Raw genomic sequence first — 23,059 nt, 5'->3', positions numbered from 1 at the left:
AAGCCGCTCAGAGTTCGCGGTGGGCGCTCGTGGGTCCGAGCCCCAGTTGAGGGATGGAGGAGAGGAGGGGTGGACGAGGGGCAGTCGCAGGGGGCCCCGGGAGGCGGGGGAGGCCCGGGAGCTCTAGTGGGTTGAATGTGTGTGGATTGTGCGCGCGTGTGTGGTTATGCATGTAAGTGTTTTTACACCAATCGTGAGGCAGCTCTCTGAAGAGGTAAGGAATGTACCCTGAATGGGGCTAGGGTCGCTAAAGGGAATGCTATCTGATGGTGCCAGGGGATTTCCAGAGGTGTTGCTTGTGCTGGCGGTGAAGTTGGAGCGGGAGGGGATCGCTCTTGGTCCTGACGCTCCTCGACGTGATCCCCTCTGGGATGTGTGGGGGCCCTAAAGCGCTCACAGTCGCGCAGGGTCTTTGATCTTTCCTAATTTCTTGCTTCCTCTGAAACTGCTATAGGTGGGGAACTGGAGGGTTTGTTAACTACTGCGTCTAATTAGGAAATAAACGAGGTTGGAAGGGAGAAGGGACTGGCATCCCACGGAGACGGATGCCTTGGGGACAACAGCAGAGAAAGTGTGTTTAATTTAGTGATTCTCAAACTGGTGTGTATTAAAATCAAATTAAAATTTAAAATATCTCAGGCCGTCCCACAGATCGATTGAGTAGGCCTCGTGGGTGGGTCCTCAGAATTTAAACGTAGCAAGTCCCCCGGGCATCCTGGTGCAGGTGGTCTGCAAACCGGCTTTCAGAAACACAAATTTAGGTGCTGATGGCAAATTTGAACACGCGACTCAGAACGGAATGAATTGTTAAACCCTTTAGAGTTTGTGTGTTTGGCCCTATATTTCCAGAGTTGCATGTTTAATATCCTAAGTTTGTCTGAAACTCAAAAAATGGTGATAAAAAGAAGACAGTGTCATTCTGGTATGGTCCTGAATGATGCTATTACGTTTAGTTGGCCTGAATGTAAATTAAAAAGCTTTTATTTTATCTCAGGAGATGAATGGGAGGAGGGGGATGACCAGCTTTTCTGAAGTTGCGGTTTTGGCATCTTCTGCCCAGAGGGTTGCTGTCTGAAAATGGACCTTCAGAGGGCCGACTTCAGTGCGGCTCCCAGAACACAGCTGTTGTAACGTTTTCCGAGATGAACCCCAGAATGTGTACTTTCACCCTCTCCCTGAGCAGTGCTTTCCAGTGGCTTTCCCTACTCAGAAGTTCTTCTCATAGTTGTCTAAAAAGCCCTGTGCTGTGTCATTTTATAACAACTGTTTGCTTTAGAATTCCTACTGGAAGTTCACCTGTCACTCGCCTCAGAGAGGTGGCCGTTTTCCCGGCACCTTGGTTGGCTCTTGTTTTTGTGCTTTAAAAGCCAACTTAAGAGATACAAATGTACCTTTGTATTTTGCCTCATGGCTTTTCTAGTTGACTGCATCATGAACTAATCTCTGTGTGTTTAACTCTCTTCACCCTCTGGAGTCTGTCCATCTGAAATAAAAACCACGGGAGGGTGCAGGTGGCAGGAAGTGAAAATGGACATCAGGGCAGATGAGTAGGGTCGTGCTTCCTATGTATGTTTTGGGGATGCTGTTTTCCCAGCTGTTTAGGTAATCATGTTAGAAAGTAGAAACTGCTCCTAAAAAGACAAGAAGTTCTTATTCTCCCCTTTTACAGGCTGTCTTTGCAAGGTCAAGTTCATTTGGAGACTCACCTTTCTTATAGGAATGTTGGTTTCTGATTAATAGCAACTTGGAATGTTAAGAGAAGGAACACTCAATTCTTAACCTAACAAACCTCTAGAGGGTTCTAATCGCCATTTCAGAATGGACGTGTGCTTCTAGGTTGGATGTAGCATATAGTGTTTGAGCAATTGAGTATCGGGGATTAACTCTAAGTTTTTATTATTTCACTTTTAACCACAAAGGAAATGGAAAGGACCCAAAATAATGCTTCCTTCTTAATTTTGAGTTTTGTATTCACTGGGGCAGCATAGAGAGGATATATGCGTATGATGTTTTAGAAGTTAGAGTAGGTGGTCTAGGACTCTAAAATCGAGTAGCTTGGCCTGTACAAATAAAACAGAATTATGAGTGAGCTTTCCTTGATTCAGGTCCTCCTCTGCTGTCCAAATCATTGGTCTTCTTTTCACTTAACTATAGTGGTTGAGAGCCCTTCTATCTGGTGATTTTCCTCTGTCAGAGCGGTCAGAAACAATGAGGTAAAGGCTTTGAGCACCTCTGAAGAAAGGCAGAAAGGAGTGTTATACACAGTAGCAGAGGGAAAAGTGTTTTTCTTGTTTTACGATCCAGTAGAGGTCCCAGTTGTTGCAGTGCATCAAAAACTACTCAATTTTAAGAAATTGGAGTGACTCAACTGTGTCTGGTTGGAATGTGTCTAGCCTGTGCTGCTTGCCTTAGTGCTGGTGCCACCCCTTCCTAACTGAATGACCTTAGGCAAATCACAGCTGTGCTGTGCTACGGTTTCCTCATCTGGAAATGGGGAGTGTAATAATAGTACTTGTCTCCAGGGTCATTGGGAGTTAATGTATGCATGCGTTTAGAACAGTGCCTGGTGAGGTGCTGTGTAAATATTAGCTATTAGTATTCAGTGAACATTTGAGTGCCTGGTATGGGGGATAAAGGGTCAAAGACATTGGCCTTGGCCTTGGGTTAGTGGAGATCAGTCTTTGCCTTCTATACTTTTCTCCTAAGAAAGAGCAAACAATTATAGTTATCATCACCCCAGTACACCTATTTGTTTATGTTGGATGAAGGATGAAAAGGACTAGGAAGACCTGAACTTGGTCTTCAACAAAGGCATGATCTGATCTCAGCCATTACATATGTGCAACGCGTAAAGCAGAAAAAGGGCAGAAAGCTAAGGTATGCCTAGATTTTAGGCATTTTATGTGAGTTATAATTCTTAGGTTTTTATAGTTCTTTGCCTTTGGTTAGAGGACAACTTAGTTCCTCCAACAGCCTTCACCCTCTCTTTGTCACACCTAGTGTATAAATTGGTTGCCAGAAATAAAAAGAAGAGGAGGGGACCGGCCCCGGGGCCAAGTGGTTGAGTTCACATGCTCCACTTTGGTGGCCCTGGGTTTCGCCGGTTCGGATCCTGGGTGCGGACATGGCACTGCTCCTCAGGCCACACTCAGGTAGTTTCCCACGTGGCAGAACTAGAAGGACCTACGACTAGAAGATACAGCTATGCACTGGGGGGCTTTGGGGAGAAGGAGAAGAAAAGAGAAAAAAGGTTGGCAGCAGATGTTAGTTCAGGGCCAATCTTTAAAAAAAAAAAAAGAGGAAAAGCACTAGTACATTTATTTAAAATAGACATTTTTCTTGAACTTCTTAGATAGCAATTTGTATGGATGATAAAGTCTAAGCGCCAGAGTGACATTTGGGGAAGGGACGGACAGTTGGGGGAGGGGATTCTTCACAGCCTGGTTCCGTAGAGCTGCCATCTTCATGGCTGAGGGGTGGAGAGAAGTTGGGGGGTTGGGGTGAAAGAGCAAGAGACTGGGATGGGCATGCTTTCTGGTAGTTTGCCGTCATCTGTTTAGAAGAGCTGCCGTGCGTTTCAGCATAAGCTCCGCAGAGATAGTGCTCTAATTGTGGTCCTTATTTATTACTTGTATTGCCTTAGATGAACAGAACCCATTTTCCCAAGTACATCTAAAACTTTCACTTTCTCTCTCCATTTTCTTCCTATGTGGATGCTGCATATACTGGTCAAAAGCAAGCACAAGCGTGTGAATCAGACCTGGGTTCCTGTTCCAGTTCAGCCTCTTAAACTGTGTGACTTGGGGCAAGTTATTTAACCTACTTGAATCTTGGTTTCTTCCTATGTAAAGTGGGAGTGATACAGAATGCCACATATCGTATGGTTCCATCTATATGAAAAGTCCAGAATAGGTAAATTCATAAAGAGAGACAGTAGATTAGTGATCACCAGGGGCCGGGAGAGAGGAGGATGGAGAGGCACTGCTGATGGCTGCGGGGTTTCTTTTTGGGGTATGAAAATGTTCTGGAATTAGATAGTGGTGATGCTTGCACAACTTTGTGAATATACTAAAAAAATTTTGTACACTTTAAAAGGGTGAATTTTGTGATCTGTGAATTATATCTCAATAAATAAATAAAACAGGAGTGATAATGTTTATCTCACGAAGTTGTGACATTTACAGTAAAGCCCTTAGCACCAGCATGCATTTAGTCTGAATACATGTGGCTGTTTGTGTGTGCGGATGTAGTTGTGAACCTAGATTGGGAAGCTGGAACATGGTGGGCGTGGGGAAGACTAAGGAGCAGAAAGGTGGAATGTGGGACACAACAGTTTTGAACTGGAGCCAGATTTAGGCCCCGGTGTCTGGGCTCCCAGTCTAATTCTGCTTCCGTGACTCCTCCCTTCTTCTTTTCTGACCTGGCCATGGGAATATAAAATGCACCCTGTCAGTGGAGAGATTTTGTTACAAATGAGTCACAACCTAGGCTCCATAGCTTGCCGTGGAACCATAATTTACTTCAGTGGGAGACTTTATCCAGTTGAATGAGTATAACGCGACACTACCTGCTCAAGCTTCTTATTCCAGTTGCCGGTCCCTGTCGTTGAGGGCACCAGGCCCCTCTTCCCTGGTCTTGCTACCTCCGGCTCCCTGGAAGGAGCTCTGGGAGGCGGTGGCCTCTACAATACAGTGGCTCTGGGGACCCTTCCCGTTTACCACCTTTCCCCTTCCTAAGCTTCCTTTCCTAGGATCATGTTCCCGTTGCATCAGGAAGCCCGCTATTAAAAAGGCTTGGATAATTCCATCTGCTCTTGAAAGACATTATCACCTGTAAGTTTATTATCATTTGCACTATGTTTAGTCTTAAAAGTCATTACTGATTTCATTATGGTTAGTTCTTCAGCCTTGCAAGTAGTTTTTAAAGAAAGCAGGATTTAAATAAAAACCCACTCTGGTCTTTAAATTTTGTTTTGGTCTGTCTGCTTTCCCAGCATCTCCTTTTTTTCTTCATGCCTCTGTTCTCTGTCTCAGTAGGTTAAGAACCTTCCTGCAGTAAATGTACTTCTCAAAAGCAAGCTTTTAAAAAGGCTCAAAAAATATGTTATTGAAGTAAAGGGGAATATGAATTTCACCTTAAACTTGTTCAATTCCTATAGGTTCTGGGCATAGGGATCCTACTTTTATTTGTTTATGTCTTTTTCTGATAGCTGTGGATGTATTGTTCTTATCCCGCTTACTAGATTGCGAACCCCTAAGGGTAAAGACTGTGTTTTACTCATCTTTGTATCCCTTGCAATGCTTCCTATAGTGCTTTGTACATAATAGGCAAATTATTTCCATGGCTGGCAGATACTGGAATAATGTTTTGAAATTAAATGCAATTTAATTTCCACTTCAGAAAGGCGTTTTTCTCCCCCATAGAAGATACAGACTTTAGTGGATTTGCCCACATTCTACTATCTGGGCCCCTAAAAAAGAACAGTGATATGCATTTGACAGACGACTGATGAGGCTGGAGCTGCATTCTGTGCCAGTATCCCAAAGAATGATTTTCATGGCCCAAAGAATGAGTTACATACAATACCAGTGTACCAGAGCCCCACCATAATGTGGGAAGTAAATCCTTAATATTCATTCACTCAGCACACCTTTCTTTTTCTTTTTAATGTTTATTGAGTTAATGATAGGTTACAATCTTGTGAAATTTAGTTGTACATTATTGTTTGTCGGTCGTGTTGTAGGTGCACCACTTCACCCTTTGTGCCCACCCCCCACCCCACCTTTCCCCTGGTAGCTACTAATCTGTTCTCTTTGTCTACATTTTTAAATTTCTCATATGAGTGGAATCAGACAGAGATTGTCCTTCTCTGTCTGTCAGCATACCTTTCTTAATGCCTGACTCTGTACTGGCCACAAGACGCTCAGTGCTGAACCGTGCCCAACTGACCAATATTATTAATTCCAAGTTGATGTTGTGCAAGAAGGATTAGTGTTTTCTCATGTTCCCTCTAGAGGATTTTCTACAGATTGGTTACCTACTTAACCATTAGCTGTCTTTGAGGGTGTGGGGATAATGCATATGGGAAGTTGTAAGATTAGATGGCATTGATAAAAACTGGAGTTGAGATGCTTTACTGACTTTCTGACAGAGTACAGGAAAATTAGTCCCAATCTGCCTTTGATGGAGTAACTGTAATTGTGGGTATGGTTCAAAAGCAGAATGCATTCATGAAGGTTATTGTTAGAGCGTCTTTTATCTCCCTCTGGTTCTCAGAAGGCACTCACAGAGAAGCCAGTATGAAGAGTATGAGGTGTGTGGGTGCATGTGGTTTTTCCCTAGCAGTTTTAAGACCTAAGTTGAGTTTGCTCCTTACGTCTTGTAGGAAAACAGTTCACCTCTGGGGATGATGGGTGTTGCTTCCTATGCAGTCCAGGGAATCCAGATGGTGTCCTTCATATCAAGGGTGAGTCCATGTGGAGTAGGCAGCTCTTCTACCTTAACTCTCAAAGGTCTGGTTGGAGTCCCCTGTAGGATTTCCAGGCTAAGTATAGGCCACTCCATACTTGGAAATTGAGTCAATTCTTTGCCAAATGGGGAGTTTGGTGATCTTGGGGATCCTGGAACTTGACACCTGAACAGAGGAGAACACATGTAGCAGTGGTTGAGATATGTGTCCCCTTGCTTAGAGCTGTAAATCCGCCTCTCTGAGAAAATGCCCTTATGTATAACATTCTTCCAAGTCCAAACCAAAGCTCTGGAGGAAGGTTCGTTGGAGCATGGGGGCTCGTCAGTATCCCAGGGCCTGGTTGGGGTGCCCTCCCGTGCGGTGCCGCCTTCTGTCGCCTTCAGCAGGCGGTGTGCATGGTGTGGATGTGTTCCCCAGCTTTGGGCGGTGTGGCTGCGGGAGCTTTTTGGCCACAAGTCTTTGGAGTCGGGCTTTGTAATGGGCTGCGGCTCCCCAGGGTGGTGGCCTGTGGGCAGCAAGATGAGGAGGAGGATGAAGGATTGTTTTGCTTTTCACTTGTCTAACTAAAAACGCATCAAAACGATCCTAAAGCATGATGATAGGTTATGTATTCTTAAAAGCCTTTGATTAAAAATCCTCACACTTCTTTTTAAAAAAATGCTCTCGTCCCTTTTCTTTTACTCAGATGTAAAAACAGTATAACTTTAGCTTCATCAGATTGAAAGTGTCACTGCCTTGTTATGCCCGACAGATTTCAGTGTAGTGTTTTTCCGTCTTCCAGTCTATGTAATGGGGAGAGAATTACAATTCCCAAGGATTGTTTTTGTCAAGCCAAACTTTCTAGAGCAAAGACTAAGGCCCTGTCATAAATCAGCTAGATTACAAGACTAATTTGAATAAAACCTCTCTCTTTATTCAAATTAGAGGGACAGTGACTGCATCAATATGGAGTTCACCTTTTAGGAACATTCTCTACAACATAGTCTGGCCTTAACTTTTAATATGGACATGTGTAGGTGCAAGGAGGAATGTGGGAAACAGCTAGTAGGAGAAAAGTCATTCTTACTCTTCCGGCATACAAGAGCCCCGCTGGGACACCTCCTTCAGTTTCTCCTGATCTAATTGGGCTGCTCTGCTGGGCCTGGTTCCCTGGAGAGAAATGGAGACGTTCTGCTCCAGCTTGGAAAAGGGGTTTGTCAGCACCTGGTGAGGAGGAGACCTGTTCTCCAGAAGTTGAGGTGTGTCCCCACCACCGCTGGATCAGAAGGGGCCGCTGCAGGCCGAGCAAGGCCAAGCTCTTCTGCTGACTTGCTGTCCAGTGAAGTGGATGGTTGTGGGTAACTTTCGTCAGCGTGTCCTGCCCTGGAGCGTGATGTTTGTCTGTACTGCTCAGCTTGGAGGATTTGGGTTCTGAATCTGATCCTGAACTACTTACTTAGATGACTGCCTTGAACTCCCCAGACCCTGAACTGGCAGCAGGAAACGATCCCAGAAAGTTTGAGGCGGCAGAAGGTGATGTGCAGGGCCAAAGTGAGACAGTGAAGACGCTGTTACTGTTTAAAGTCTATCATTACTGTATTGGATGTAGTTTTTCTTTTTCTCTTTGTCAAGTAAAATTCTCTCTCTTGATCTCTTTCCTCTGAGATCCAGAACTAGATACACTTTACTAGGTATCCTTTTGGCTCCTTTTTCAAAAATTATTTTGAGGGGCGGGCCCAGTGGTGCAGCGGTTAAGTTCGCACGTTCCTCTTTGGGGGCCCGGGGTTCGCTGGTTCGGATCCCGTGTGCAGACATGGCACCTCTTGGCAAGCCACTCTGTGGCAGGCGTCCCACATATAAAGTGGAGGAAGATGGGCACAGATGTTAGTTCAGGGCCAGTCTTGCTCAGCAAAAAGAGGAGGATTGGCAGCAGATCTTAGCTCAGGGCTAATCTTCCTCAAAAAGAAAAAAATTATTTTGAAATAATTTCAAACTTCCACAAACGTTGCCAGAATAGTACAAAGAACTTTCATACCTGCTTCATGCAGATTCTCCAGTTTTTAACATTTTATTGCATTTGCTCCATCACCCAATCTCTCCCTCTTTCTCTCTCTTTCTTGTGTCTACCGTTTCTCAGAACCTTTTGAAAGCAAGCTCTAGATAGGTGGTATTATCTCCTCTAGACACTCTGGTGTGCATTTCTCCCGAACAAGGATATGCTTCTAGGTACCAGCATACAACTCCCCAAATCAGGAAATTAACCTTCATTCAGTACTACCAGCCAATCCGCAGACCCCATTCAAGTTTTGCCAACTGTTGCAATAATGTCTCTCTTTTTTTTTGATCCAGGATCCTATGCAGGAGCACAGGTTGCATTTAGGTGTCATGTCTCTTCTGACTCCCTTAATGTGTAATAGTTCCTCAGCTTTTCCCTGGCATTTATATCTTTGACAGTTCAAAGAGTCGGCCTTACATTCTGTAGGATGACCCTCAACCTGAATCTGTCTTGTTTTCTCATGGCTAGACTCAGGCCATGAGCTCTTAGCAGGACGAGGCCCAGAAATGATGGGATGTGCATCACGTCGGGGTACATGGTGTTAGCCCCCCACCCCTGGAGATGTTAAGCTTGATCCCTGGTCGTGTTGTATCCTCTAGGTTTCTCCACCTTAAAGTCACCGTTGTTCCCTTTGCATTTGCGTAGTCTTTTGTGGGGTGGTGTTCTAAGATTTCACTGATAATCCTGTTCCTGAGAAAAACTTCCCTGTACTAGACCCAGCTCCCGCTCACAGCTCCCGCCTGCTGCGGGGTGCTTTTTATATCCATCATTCCTTCTGTATTTCTTATTTGGTATTCTTTGGTAAGAAAGAGCTTTCCTTTTTGTTTGTTTACCTATTTATGTCAGTGTGGACTTGTGAATTTTTTCAGTGGATTATAATCTCTTTAAAAAATTTTTAGGCTTAAATTGTCCCTGATTTGGTCAGTGAGCCCCGCTTTGAGCTGGTTCCTGCGTCCTTTTGACATCTTCCCACCATTGGATCATTCTTAATGGTTACTAGCTACAAAATGCTGCCTTCCACATGATAGAAACTCATCTGTGCAGCATGGGGTTGATTTCCTTTGAGGAACCGCTTCCATCTCTGCAGCTCATAAATTATGGCCTCAGCTGCCACCTGCCTTTCTGTTCCCTCTGCAGCATGACCAGCCTCAGGAAAAGAAGGCGTCAGCAGGCTGCTGAGTGCAGTCTCTTCATTTCACATGGCTCCCAGGGGGTATGAGGCTGTGGGGAGTTTATCTCCCTCTCCCCAGGTGTCAGCACAATCCACTTTTTTTTTTTTTAAAGATTTTATTTTTTTCCTTTTTCTCCCCAAAGCCCCCCGGTACATAGTTGTATATTCTTCGTTGTGGGTCCTTCTAGTTGTGGCGTGTGGGACGCTGCCTCACCGTGGTTTGATGAGCAGTGCCATGTCCGCGCCCAGGATTCGAACCAACGAAACACTGAGTCGCCTGCAGTGGAGTGTGCGAACTTAACCACTCGGCCACGGGGCCAGCCCCTACAATCCACTTCTTAAATGCTGTTAGCGATCTTAACGTGGCCACCAGGTAGGATAACCTGAGCGATGTTTCTGCCAGCTCGCCTTCTCAGCTTTCAACAAGAGCTTTGGCTGCTTAAGTACATTTCAGTCTCTAGTCTCCAGAAACCATCCCATTCAACCAAAGTACCGTGTCCTACTTGGTCCTGAAGATCCTGAAACCCAGCCTCCCTAAGCATGTGTTTTCCTTATGTGAGGACGCCTCCTCTGTAGTTCAGGATCCTTTAAATTAGACTGAAGGTCAGAGCGCTCCTTTGGAAATGATACATGTTTCTTGGCAGAATTATTTCTCTCTCGGCTCTTGGGATTTTTGTAGCTCAATACTTTAAAGCTTCTAGAAGAAAGACTGTATGTTAAATGAATGTTAATTCATTTCTCAGCTTAGGAGTTGTCCTTTTCTTTACTCTTGGCACATATAGTTAACGAGAAATAAAATATCACTACTTATTTGTGGAAATGCATATTTGTGTCTCTGATTACGTCAGTGAATTACAGAATCCTGTGTATTTCATTCGTGTTCAGAGAGGACTACAAATTCAATGTTAAAAGTGAGATAAAAAACTTTACTGGGGCCAGCCCCATGTGGCATGGAAGTTAAGTTCCTGCACTCACCTTCAGTGGCCTGGGTTCATGGGTTTGGATCCTGGGTGCAGACCTACACCACTCATCAGCCATGCTGTGGCAGTGATCCACATACAAAATACAGGAAGACTGGCACAGTTGTTAGCTCAGGGCCAATCTTCTTCAAGCAAAAAAAAAAAAAAAAAAAATTACTGATGGAGGAAAACCCTTGGGTACCAGGAACAAGGATTGCAGTCCCAACTCTGATGAGGCCTGAATGAGCTCTGGAGCCCCGTCACCCTTCTGAGTTGTAATAGTATGATAAGGCAAAGATAGAGTTCCGTTTCACTTACTCCATATGGTGCCTTCCCTGCCTTGGTCATGGACTGGCCTTCACTCACCTCTCGTGTGTCTATTGAGTGGGATGGAAGACAGGCAAGGAGAGTGTATTGATAGAAATTCATTGCTGTTACTCCAAAAACAACTTAAATAAAACATCTATCCTTATGGGTCACTGGAGATGTAAAAAGCCCATTGGCGTTCCTTCACTCCAGTTCTCCCTTCTTAGAATAGTCTTAACCTCAAACCCAAAGGGGCTTAATATAATACACACTGACTGATAAGTAAGCATTAAAAATTTCTCTGAAAAGCCCCTCCTATTTCTTTTAGAAAAGGGACTCTAGAGATCTTAGGTAGAATAATAACATTTTTAAAAAGTATGCACCAGGGGCCGGCCCTGTGGTCAAGTGGTTAAGTTCGGATGCCCTGCTTCAGCGGCCAGGGGTTCGTGGGTTCAGATCCTGGGTGCCAGCCTACCCACCACTCATCAAACCATGCTGTGGTGGTGTCCCACATAGCAGAACTAGAATGACTTTACACCTAGAATATACAACTGCATCCTGGGACTTTGGGGAGGACGAAAGAGGAAGACTGGCAACAGATGTTAGCTCAGGGCCGATCTTCCTCACACACACACACACACACACACACACACACACACACACACACACACGAAAGTATGCACCAGCTACTGGTAATACTGTGTTTTTCCCCCAGCCTTTATTCCTCATGGTTCTGGACAGTTTTCACAGGGACTCTATCAGTCTGCTTTAAATTGGGGCCCAACAATTGCTGAGTTGTGTTTGGCCCCAGATTGGGAAACAATGTGATGGGGTGTAGGGGGGGAGAAATTCCTCTTCTCTTCTCTTAGTCTCCACCTGGGCCTGAGAATCAGACTGACATGAGACAGATAAGCAGGAGAGAAGCATATGCATGTTATTAAATTTTGTATGTACAGGGGCGTCCCTAGAAGAGAATGAAGAAAGAAAGCTGAACATTTATCTACTGAAGGGACAAAGAGAAGTAGATTCTAACAGCGTGACAAGACAAGGGGCCTGGGCGAGGGCAGCTAATGGTGGAAAAGTAACTGGAAAATAAGAGTTAGTTTAACAAGGCTTATTTGTGCAGATTTTGCTTGGCCTTGATCCTGGGCTCTGGTGATAAGAATGTTGCCTTCCTCCTGGGACAGGGAGGGCATCTTCCAGATGGGGTTTCTCTCCTGCTTTCAGAAAGAAAAAGGGAGGTCAGCGCCCTTCTTATACCTGCTGTGTACAAGGGCCTTTAGCTCAAAATAATCCTTATGCCAAAGTGGCGTATTTTGGGATGGCATATTCCGCCGCTGGTCGGGGCACTGTCTACTATCAAGCACTAACCTGGCCCCCGGAGACCTGGGGACAGCTCCTGCGCTGCCCTGTGTGCCACCTTTTATCTGCTTAGATAAATGGAGAAACATGGGCTCTTTTCTGCTTTTTTATTTTTATTTATTTTATTTAATTAATTTATTTTAAAGATTTTATTTTTCCTTTTTCTCCCAAAGCCCCCCAGGTACATAGTTGTGTATTTTAGTTGTGGGTCCTTCTAGTTGTGGCCTGTGGGGTGCCACCTCAGCATGGCTTGATGAGCAGTGCCAAGTCCATGCCCAGGATTCGAACCGGTGAAACCCTGGGCCACCAAAGCAAAGCACATGAACTTAACCACTCGGCCATGGGGCCAGCCTCTGCTTTTTTATTTTTTTATTCTTTTTTTTTTTGAGGAAGATTAGCCCTGAGCTAAGATCTGCTGCCAATTCTCCTCTTTTTGCTGAGGAAGACTGGCCCTGAGCTAACATCCGTGCCAATCTTCCTCTACTTTATATGTGGGACGCCTGCCACAGGGTGGGTTGCCAAGTGTTGCCATGTCCGCACCCGGGATCTGAACCGGTGAACCCCGGGCTGCCGAAGAGGAATGTGTGAACTTAACCACTGCGCCACCGTGCCGGCCCCTCTGCTTTGTTTTTTAAGCTAGTTTCCTCGTCTATAAATGGGCATAATAACAGTTCTTGTCTGGTAGAATTATGAGCACTAAATGAGATGAGACAAATAAAGTGATGTATTTAGAAAGGACTCAGTAAATGTTAATGTGGAGGAGGAAAAATAATTTTCCCTCTACTAGGTTCTTGGCTGAGACACTGCTGTAATAAAAAGACAGATTAACAGGAGAAAAACAAACAAGTTTAATAACGTGTATGCCTCCTGTGTACATGCAGGAGACCCAGGAAAAAATAAATAACTTGCCAAAATGGCCCACCTTAAATATCATCTCCAGTGAAAGACCAAAGCTGTTGGTGCGGGGGGAGGCCGGTTACAGGAGGCTGTCGGGAAGAGCGCAGAGGAGACAGGAAGGGCTGTGCGGTGAAGTCCCTGCCTTCTGCCTTGAAAAGTTTCTAGAGATTTAGCACCTGAGAGGCAGACACTTTTACAAATGGAAATTTCCCTTGTAAATGTTTCTTACGAAGGAGTAACTTCTACTCAGTTTTCAGAGCTTCACCTGTGTCTGCTGTTTCTTAAAAATAAGCAGCTTCAAATAATCCGTATGCCAAAGTGGCATGTTTTGAGTTGGTCTGTTTTGCTCCCTTTCCTTATCTGAAACAAATACGCAAAATGGGTGGCCGCTTTGGTTGCTCTTCTCCTGCTTCTACTTTGAAGCCTTGTTTAGAAGTGACCCCATCAAGATCATCTGTATTTAAGAACCATCAAGGAAGAAGAAACAACCTTGGCTTGTACTTAAGACAGTTTGACTTGCCTTTTCCTGCGGGCGAGTTGGCAGGTTAATGTGCTCCAGCTGAGAGGCCCTGCTGTCACCTTCTGGGAGCCCCGTATGCAGATGCTGTTATATTAATTACAAAAGAAAACCCAATTAACTCAGAAGTCCTTTAAGGCTGGGAGGCGGCTGCTCCAGCTCTGAAACAGATCTTCTTCCTCCCTCCTACTGTCAGGCCCCAGTTTTTAATCTCTTCTTTAGAGAACTGTGGAAACTGCTCTGCAGGTCCTCAGAGCCCTGGCCAGTTCAGTCCACTTTTTGATCTGCAATTAGAATGGTCCAGGAAGAGCTTGCATAATTAAATTCACATAGAATTTAAAGCAAAAACAGCCAGACCAGCTTCCCATCCCCCCTCAATGATTTTTCTTTCAACAGTTAAAACCTGATGAAATCCTGGAATTTTAGAATTGGAAAGGATGTTAAAGATGATCTAATGCAACTCCGTCAGTTCACAGATGAGAAGTCCAGGGCTCAGAGAAGTCCAGTGAGCTGCCAGAGTCGCAGAGCTGGTCCGTGGTGAGGCTGGGGTCGGAGCGTCTGCCCTCTTCGCTGGTGCTCTCCCCCCTCGGTCTGCGCTCCTCCCTCACCTGCCCGTTTGCCCAGAGAAGCAAGGCATGTGACAGGCTGGCTTCAGCTTCGTTCTCCCCACGCCCTTGTTCAAATCTTGTAGACATGTTGGAGATCATTGAAGAAGCTAAAGATTAGTGGGAGAAGCTAAGGGCTTGGCTAATGACGTATCGAAAAACAGATGGCGATGTTCGTGTTGAAGACCTTTCTTCAGTCCAATAGGTGACACGTAGAACCCTGGCGGGGTGCCTGGAAGCAAAGATTAGAACTGGGCTCAGCATCAGCCCGCTTTCCCGTTGCACTGGTCTGTGGTGTTTGACCCCAGCAGGTTTATTTGTAGTGACTGCTTTTGCCACTACAGAGATGGGGTGATAATTTGGGATGTGTCAGCTGTGGTTTGGGCTGATGCAGCATGTTTTACTGGCTTCCTAGAGTTGACACTTTGTCTCAGAGATATTGAGAGCTCTCCCTCTGGTTCTGAAAAATGCTTTTTGTTAGTTGGTTTTCATTCTCTGTTATCTGCTCTCCTAGGAGCAGCAATAGAGCTCATTTGGGTTTGTGGGTTTTAATTATGTACCAGCATTTGTTAGAGGAGTTATAAAGGTTGTCAGTATGCACTTACACTTAAACACCTATCTGAAAATCTGAGGAGGCCTGGGAAAAGAGGGAAGATAGGAAGTGTAGGTAAGAGTGAATGTAGCTGGACTTGTGCTCAGGCTGACTCTATGGGCATTAAATTCTGTAAGGCGAGTGGGGAAGTCCTATTCTGTTGTCCACATCTACTCTCATGTTGAGATGAAGGAGGTTTTGGGGAATGACAGTTGCTCCTAAGCTATTCGTCATGGTACCAGACTTTTCAGAATACTTAGTAGAACCACTTATAGCTTTTTGTAGACAATTCTCCACAATAAATGGATTCTGACACAGAGCAGAGAAATGCATAACAGAAAGCACTTACTATGTGTTGGGTGTTGAGGATATAGAGAGAAATATGGTGGTTCTTCCTGCTTTTGATAATTATAAATAGATAACTAGAATTGACTGTGCTAAATGTTTAATTGTGAACAGAATTGCTACTGGTCACATAAGCAATTGGCTGGGCCCTCTTGCTTTTATTTTTATTTTATTTATTTATTTTTTGAAGATTTTATTTTTTCCTTTTTCTCCCCAAAGCCCCCTGGTACATAGTTGTGTGTTTTTTAGTTGTGGGTCCTTCTAGTTGTGGCATGTGGGACGCTGCCTCAGCATGGCCTGGTGAGCAGTGCCATGTCCGCGCCCAGGATTCGAACCGGCAAAACTCTGGGCCACTGCATTGGAGCACGCGAACTTAACCACTCGGCCACAGGCCCGGCTCCTGGGTCCTCTTGCTTTTAGATTGTAGGTCAAAGATTAGACCAGTGATCTGGTGATCTCACTCTCGTGCTTAGTAAATACCTTGCACAGATTTAGGCACTCATTTAATGCTCTTTGCTTTTTCAAAGGAACCCACCTCTTTCCCAGGAGAGTAGATTTTCTTGTGTCAGTGTCCAGTGTTGCTGCGGTACGTGTACTAATGATGGACGACAGAAAAGGAAGGGCTGAATGAAGTGCATGCCGGGGTGTGGGTGCAGGCTGAGTTCTTTAAACCTTTTGGTAGTGCCGTTTGTGGAAGAGGAGGTTTGAGGATTTGAAATAGTAAGTTCGTAGCCGGATAGGCACAGTCTGAAGTAGAACAACCTCTTAAATGAGTCAGGCCTCTCGCTTCAGTTACGGGAACAAAGTCAACAGCTTACGAAGGGTTTAATGCCGCTCATGGATAAGTGACTCCAGGGAGGACCGTTTCAGTTGGTGCCACCCCAGATTTCAGTTAGGATGTGTGTGTTTGGCTCAGAGATGGGCCTTCTGATAGCTCAGAGCTGTGTGTCTGCCTTTCTGAACAAACGCAAGGGCTGCCTGAGTCCTGCACATGGGCAGGCACTGGCACCGAACACGGTGGGGATGATGGAGTTCAGAATCCCAGAGTCCCATGCAATTAATTCCTGCTTCTTTTTCCCAGACAGAGGTTCTTATACTTCAGGAAGCCTTTTATTCTCTCCTGAATACTATTTGATCCTGTGGAAGCTAGCCATTTAGATGAGTGAGGTCGTCCTGAAAGCGTGTTTTTGAGCTAGATCACATCTCTTCTGGATTTGCCTGGATTTTATCCTGACAGGCACTCTTTCCCTTTGTCCCTCTCAGGGTCTTGTCACCCATAAACTGAAGGAATATGATTTGATTAGGAGATATTGATCTTAACTGAGCACCCTATGTTTTAGGAAAACAGATGACTTGGCAGCAGAATGCTGTCACCAGCTATCAGAGAGATGAACCAGAAAAGCTTCTAGAACTATGCAAACTTGAATAACATTTTATTTCGACATATGTGTAGTTAAAGATTAGCTCACACATTTAGTTATAAAATATATCATAAATGAGGAAAGTAGCAATCTGAAGCTGCGTGTGGTAGAGATGTTTGAAAGGGCCTTATGTGTTCAAGCGTTGGCTCTTCTACCTCAAGGCAGGTTTTCATTTTGACGTACTCAGGTGTAGTTTCTCTTGGACTCACATCCCAGTTAGTTCGTCTTTTCCTGCTTTGTCAGTTGAATGATCTTGTGCTTGTGATTGAGTCCTTGTAAACTCCTTAGGCGGTCCTTCCCCTGGATGAGGAAGCGGGGGAGGGTAGATCCTGTCACTGCCACCTTTCTGGACAGAAACAGCTGCTCTGGGATGAGCCTGGGAGGGGAATTTGGTTTGATATTTGAGAAGCCTTTTCTGACTGGGGTGTTTTCTTGATGCCTCCTTCAACCAAGAGCTTCCTAGAAACTTCTTCTCTAGGACCCTGGCGTCCTACTGGGGTCCCTGTGTGTCTCTCTACCCCTCCTCACTTCTTCTCTCTGTACTCCTTTCTCTTCCTCCACCCTCCCCTTCCCCAACCAGGCCAGCTGAGCTGCATTTCCTTCCCACCTAAGGAAGAGAAGTACCTCCAGCAGATTGTGGACTGCCTCCCCTGCATCTTGATCCTCGGCCAGGATTGTCACGTCAAGTGCCGGCTGTTGAACCTGCTCTTGGGCGTGCAGGTGCTTCCCACCAGCAGGCCGGGCAGTGAGGAGAGCTGCAAGCTTCGGCGCCTCCGCTTCACCTACGGGACGCAGACTCGGGTCAGCCTGGCGCTCCCCGGCCAGTATGAACTAGTGCACACGCTGGTTGCTCACCAGGGCAACTGGGAAACCATCCCTGAGGAGGACCTGGAGGTCCAAGAGGACAGTGAGGATGCTGCCCATGTTTTAGCCGAACTGGAGGTGACGATGCACCATGCACTCTTACAGGTACCAACTTCATACTTATATAACAATTGTACACATATATACCAGCTTTTCTTGTATTGGAGCTTTCTCAGAAAGTAAGTTGGCAGTGTATACTCTGGGCTCTGAGCATCAGCTGATGGAGTGAAAGGAACATAATCTAGGAAGCTGACAGACAAGGCTGTGGCAGTGCCGTCCCTGCCTCTGCCATCGTGCTGCGAGGCCCTGAGCAGGCTCCTTGTCTCCTTGTCTCCCTTTCTAAAAGGGAAGGAATGTGATACTTTCATCTTGACATGCTTTTACAGAATAGTCATGATCAGAGTTAGAAACCCTTTTTCATTTCTTAGCAGGAAGATATTGCTAGAATTGTCTCTAGCCGTCTCGTTCTAAAAGAAATGGTAAGATGATGGGTAATTAATGTTCTTATTAGATTGAGACTACGTGAAGAATTTTGTGAGTTCTCCTTAGACCTGGCCATTATTTTCTAAACGGGGCAGACCATGTCTCCTGCTTTCTGAGGAACTTGGGAAGGTGAGAGCAGGTCTTGCTCAATGTAAGGAGATCTGGAGATCCCGTCATCTGAAGAATATCTTTGCTTCTCTCTTGAAGTAAGTTCCCAGAGACAGCACTGGCCTGGTGGCACCTCCAGAGGGATCGTATTTTCCGTCTGGCACTTGCGTATCCACTTAAGAAGGACTCGTCTCATGCTGGGCTTCCTTTCCTATCGTATAGCTGTGACTGGGCTGTTTGATTAGACCAAGTGGGGATTGGCAAAGGTGTGACTGTGTCAGGGGTCAAGAGTGGGTGGGAATAAAAGAATGCGGGCCTGCTCAGAGCGGAGAGAGTGTCGCCTTGGTTAGCTGTGCGGAAGGACGGGCTTGTTTGGCAGGGCTAGGAGGGGAGTTTCTTCTTTTTAGTAGCCCCTTCACCTACTCCTGTTCTAAAAGGCTTGATCTCCCAGTCAGTGAATGGGTCCTTTGGTTGTGGCCATGGCCTATGACACTCTAAAAGTAGAAACTGTCATCTCATTTCCTTCCAGAGTCCAGATTTCTTTTATCTTGATAAATGCCGGAGGGGGCTGTGTATACAAGCAGCATTTCTCTCAGCTCAGTTTCAGTGGGGCTTTCCCTGCTTCACACTGAGGGCCTGCACTGCTTGTCTCCAGGACGACGTGAGAGTTCTTGGGTAACTGACAGCAGGCCTTGTTTACTGACCGAGGCTGCTCAGTTGATGCGTGAACTTCTTCACGTTGCGTATGTGTCTGGTCCATATACACTCTCTGGTAGACCTGGTCTAGTTCCCTGAAGTTTCCAATAGATCAGCAGTTTTCAAAGTTTTTTAGATTTTAATTCACTATAAGTAGAAACATTTAATATCAGGACTCAGTACGTATATACACATATACATTTGAAATAAAGTTTCGTGAAACAATACTTTTACTTCTTGCAAAGCACACTGATGTTTTCTTCTCTATTCTATTTGACTTCATTTTTTAAAAATGATGGTAGCAACCCAGTAAATTGATGCTCTGACCTAATACATTGTGACCTGCAGCTTAAAAAACACCGTTAAATACCTGAAATGAAGGCTGTAGGGTAGGTGGTGATTTTTCCTGTTCTTGCCTTTTAAAAACAATCTTGGAATGTGAACAGAGCCATCCGCAGGAGAGACAAATGTTTTGATTGATTCCTGTGTCCCTTCGTCTTACTGGCTCATTTACTTTTGTTCCGTGAATTGAGGGGATACGAGACAGCCACAGGAAGGAGAGTGGGAGCCGTTCCCAAGCGCGTATCTGAGTGTACGTCCTCCTCGTGAGAGTCCCAGTGCTTGCTCCTGCCACGCGCTAAGTGTCAGACTGAGCTGGCGATTGAGGCGGTGACCAGGTTGGGAAGTTGAGATGCCAAATCAGCCTTCTCTCCACACAGTTGAAATGTGTATTCTCTTTCCTGAGGAATATTCTTCTCTTTTCTTGAGGAATTCTCTAGCCTCTCGTGTTCTTTTTCGTGTGGTTTGTGAGGCTTCCTTAGCCAGTGTTTCACCGGATCTGCTTTATTCTCCAATGGTTTTGATGTAGAAATAGCAACAGGCCCCAACGGTTCTAAGTTTAGAACCCCTTGATGTTGGCCGCAGAGGGACCTTAGCAGCCTTTGTGGAGCTCAGACCCTGCTCTGTCACTAGAGTCAGGCTCCTGTCTCCATTAAAGACATCAGTCATGCTCAGCTCACTGCTGCGAGCGTTCCACAGCTCCCTTGCAGATTTTTCATGACAGTGAGAAAGACCTTTTTGTTTAGCTCCCATTACATTTAGGACCAGGGAGTTACCTCTAAGCAGCCGGTCCATTTGGTTTGTAAAGGGAGTGGCAAAGAAAGGAAACATGTAGCTGAAGGAAACCAAGATTGAATTAGGGGAAATGAGATGTTCATCTCAACTGTCAAATTATCAAAGCAGAATTTCCCCTCCCCTCTTATACAATGGGCATTCTTCTAATAGGTTGCTTTAATATCCTCATAAATTAGCCATTTTCAGTTTGTTCCAGAATAGGCCACCTCACATGGCCTCATAGTACTTGGTATTCCCAGCTTTTTAGCTCTCGGTCCCCTGAGATTCTCAGTTCAAAGTTAAGCAGTGGAGGAGCACTGTTAAGCCTTTAGTTTGTGAAACCCCATTTAGTGTTAAAAACAGTCATTTTCCAGTTGGCAGCACATTTCACCATTCATGTTCGCTGGGTCTGTCTCCATGTGCACACACCACTTCCCCTTCCCACCCTCACCCCCCTTCTGGCACCTCCTTTTTTCTCTTTCTGTTTTTCCTCTTGCGAGTCCAGGGCAACACAGTTGCCGGCCTCAGAGTTGCCTCAATCTGATGTCGGTTGGCGTGTGTGTGTATTTTTTTCCTATGAACACCTGTAAGAAAAGGAATAAAGAGAAGCAGAGATGATTAAACTCCCTCAGTCTGAGATGGGATTCCTGCAGCTTAGCAGTGCCCTTCCGCTCCCTGTGGCAGTTCTGCAGTTCTCAGCTCTGCGCCTGTCAGTAGCCTGTTTATCCCCACCAGGTGTTTTCTGGCCTTTGGACAAATGTCCGTGTTGCCTGGCAGCCAGACTGCCACACACTGACAAGGCTATTGGCTCATGGTGATGTCTGGTAGGGTATGTTTCAGGGAACCGAGGTAGATTAGTATTTCCAAGCAAGGTCTAATGACTTGCAAATAAACTTATCCTTTAACTCTAACCAGTTGGAGTAGTAAAGTTTTCTCTTTATAACCGCCAACCTCTAGCTCTCAATGGAAAAAATCTTTTTTGTGTGTGAGGAAGATTAGTCCTGAGCTGAAATCTGTTGCCAGTCTTCCTCTTTTTGCTTGAGGAAGATTGTCGCTGAGCTCACATCTGTGCCTGTCTTCCTCTATTTTGTATGTGGGATGCCGCCATAGTGTGGCCTGATGGTGGCATGTAGGTCCACCCCTGGGATCCAAACTCCATGAACCCCGGGCCACCAAAGTGGAGCACACGAATCCAACCACTCTGCCACCAGGCTGGCCCCCCAAAGTCTATTTTTAACATCATACAGACATTGGTATTTTTAATTTCTCAGCAGTTAATACTTTCACAACCCAAAATCATTATAAAGGATCTTACTTAAAATAACACTAATTTATGCAAAATTTTAACCCCCAAATTTGCTAATCATTGTTTGTTGCTAGAAAACTAGCTTCTCGAAATTTTTGTCTAGTTATTGGCATTTATTATGGCACCTTAGAAAACTAAATTTGTTATGTGTTGTTTACCTTTAGTTAGCTACCATATCTTCTCTTGAAAGTATCTAGATTCAAACATGACAGTTGATGGGTAAAAAGTAAGAAAGAAGGTAGGTGACGGGCCTCAGGGCAAGAAGATGCTTGTGGGAGAAGAGAGTATATGGGATTAGGTCCAGAATGGCCATTCCAAGGGAAAAGAAACCAAGTGGGGGTAATATGTATAAGAGAGAAAAATAAAGAATGATATTCTAGAGATATAATTAAAATAAACCATGATTTTATGGGGCAAAAGAAAGGGGAACTAAAGTGATATGTTTGAAAAGGATATGGGAAGTTCAGGCAAATGTAAATTATAAATTCCCTCTAGGCAGTAATCCTATATTCTTTGAATTTGACGTCTCTCCTACCTTTCCCCTAACAGACTAATATACATAGTGAAATGTAACCCTCCTGTCTGCATTGCTCTTTGCCAAGAAACCTGGGAATTACCTATTATAAGTTAATTTGCCTATTAAGGATATATGTGGTTTAGAGGCAAGATTTTACAAAAAATCCCTATACTCACTCTAGTAGCCTTGCTCTCTCTTAAAAGGAATAGCTTGAAGCTGAGGCTGGATCCTCTCAGTTCACCACCAATGGTTCGCTTGTGGCCTTCCGCGGTGAGCTGCTGGGGAGAAAATCTGGCAGAGATGGGAGTCTTAATTTTCCCCTTTTGTCTTCTCCCTTTTTGAGGATCCCATCTACCTCTTTCCTGCATCGGAGGGCTTCCCCCTCAGTTTCCACCATCTCAAAGATCTGTTTGTGTGTCCCTTTGCGTAGAGGATGTGTGGCCAGCAAATCTCCCCTCCTTCAGAGACTCTGAGGTTGAGAGTCTTGTCAACAGGCAGGAGCTCTCTTTGGGGCTATCAAAATGCTTCTTCTTTTCACTTTTTTTGTAATGTCTTGGCCAGTCCTTGCAGGGTTGTTTCACAGCAGGGCTTTTACTTCGAAGCCAGCACGTGCTTTTTAATATAGAGCCCCAGGATCGTCAGGGCCCCTCACGTCGTCTCGTCCATCCTTCATTCTCCTTTCAGAACTTCCCTAACACCAGCCCAGATGGTTCTGACACACAGTGACCTCCAGTCACTGTATTTTTTTTTTTAAGATTTTATTTTTCCTTCTTCTCCCCAAAGCCCCCTGGTACATAGTTGTATATTTTAGTTGTGGGTCCTTCTGGCTCTGCTATGTGGGACGCCACCTCAGCATGGCCTGATGAGCGGTGCCATGTCTGCGTCCAGGATCTGAACTGGCAAAACCCTGGGCCACCAAAGCCAAGCGTGTGAACTTGACCACTCGGCCACGGGGCTGGCCCCCAGTTACTGTTTAAACATGGTCTCGTAGTCAGACGGACCTAGATTTACATGCTGGCATTGTCCCTTCACTGGCTGTGGCTTTGGTGCTTGGTTCCGTGGTCCGTAAGACGGGGGTGGTAATCTGCATCTTTAGGACTGGTATGAGGCTTAAATGAGAGAGAATGTATAAAGCGCCTCACAGTGTCAGGCACGCAGTGAACTGGTTCTCTTCTGCATTCGAGTGAATTAATCAGTGTCCTTGAGAAGAGGATTTCCTACTCTCGGTCACCTGTCCCTTCCCTGACAACCATCCCTGCTGGAACGCCTTCCTGTTGTCAAACTTAAGTCCTT

The 23,059-nt window shown here is 45.2% G+C and overlaps 1 protein-coding gene across 2 annotated transcripts in view; it reads left to right on the top strand.

Annotated features, from left to right (window-relative positions):
• The window catches only part of DSTYK (dual serine/threonine and tyrosine protein kinase), a 47,490-nt gene that overhangs the window by 761 nt on the left and 23,670 nt on the right, over positions 1–23,059 (top strand). The window contains exon 2 of one of the 2 annotated variants that reach the window (XM_046681764.1): positions 17,230–17,648. In XM_046681764.1, coding sequence (XP_046537720.1) covers positions 17,230–17,648 — 419 coding nt within the window. Of the gene's footprint in view, positions 1–17,028; positions 17,649–23,059 lie in introns of those variants that run through there. The other variant, XM_046681763.1, reaches the window with a different exon arrangement.

The sequence above is a fragment of the Equus quagga genome, chromosome 13 (genome assembly GCF_021613505.1).
Source record: "Equus quagga isolate Etosha38 chromosome 13, UCLA_HA_Equagga_1.0, whole genome shotgun sequence".
NCBI lineage: Eukaryota > Metazoa > Chordata > Mammalia > Perissodactyla > Equidae > Equus > Equus quagga.
This window is presented reverse-complemented; position numbering and strand designations above follow the sequence as displayed.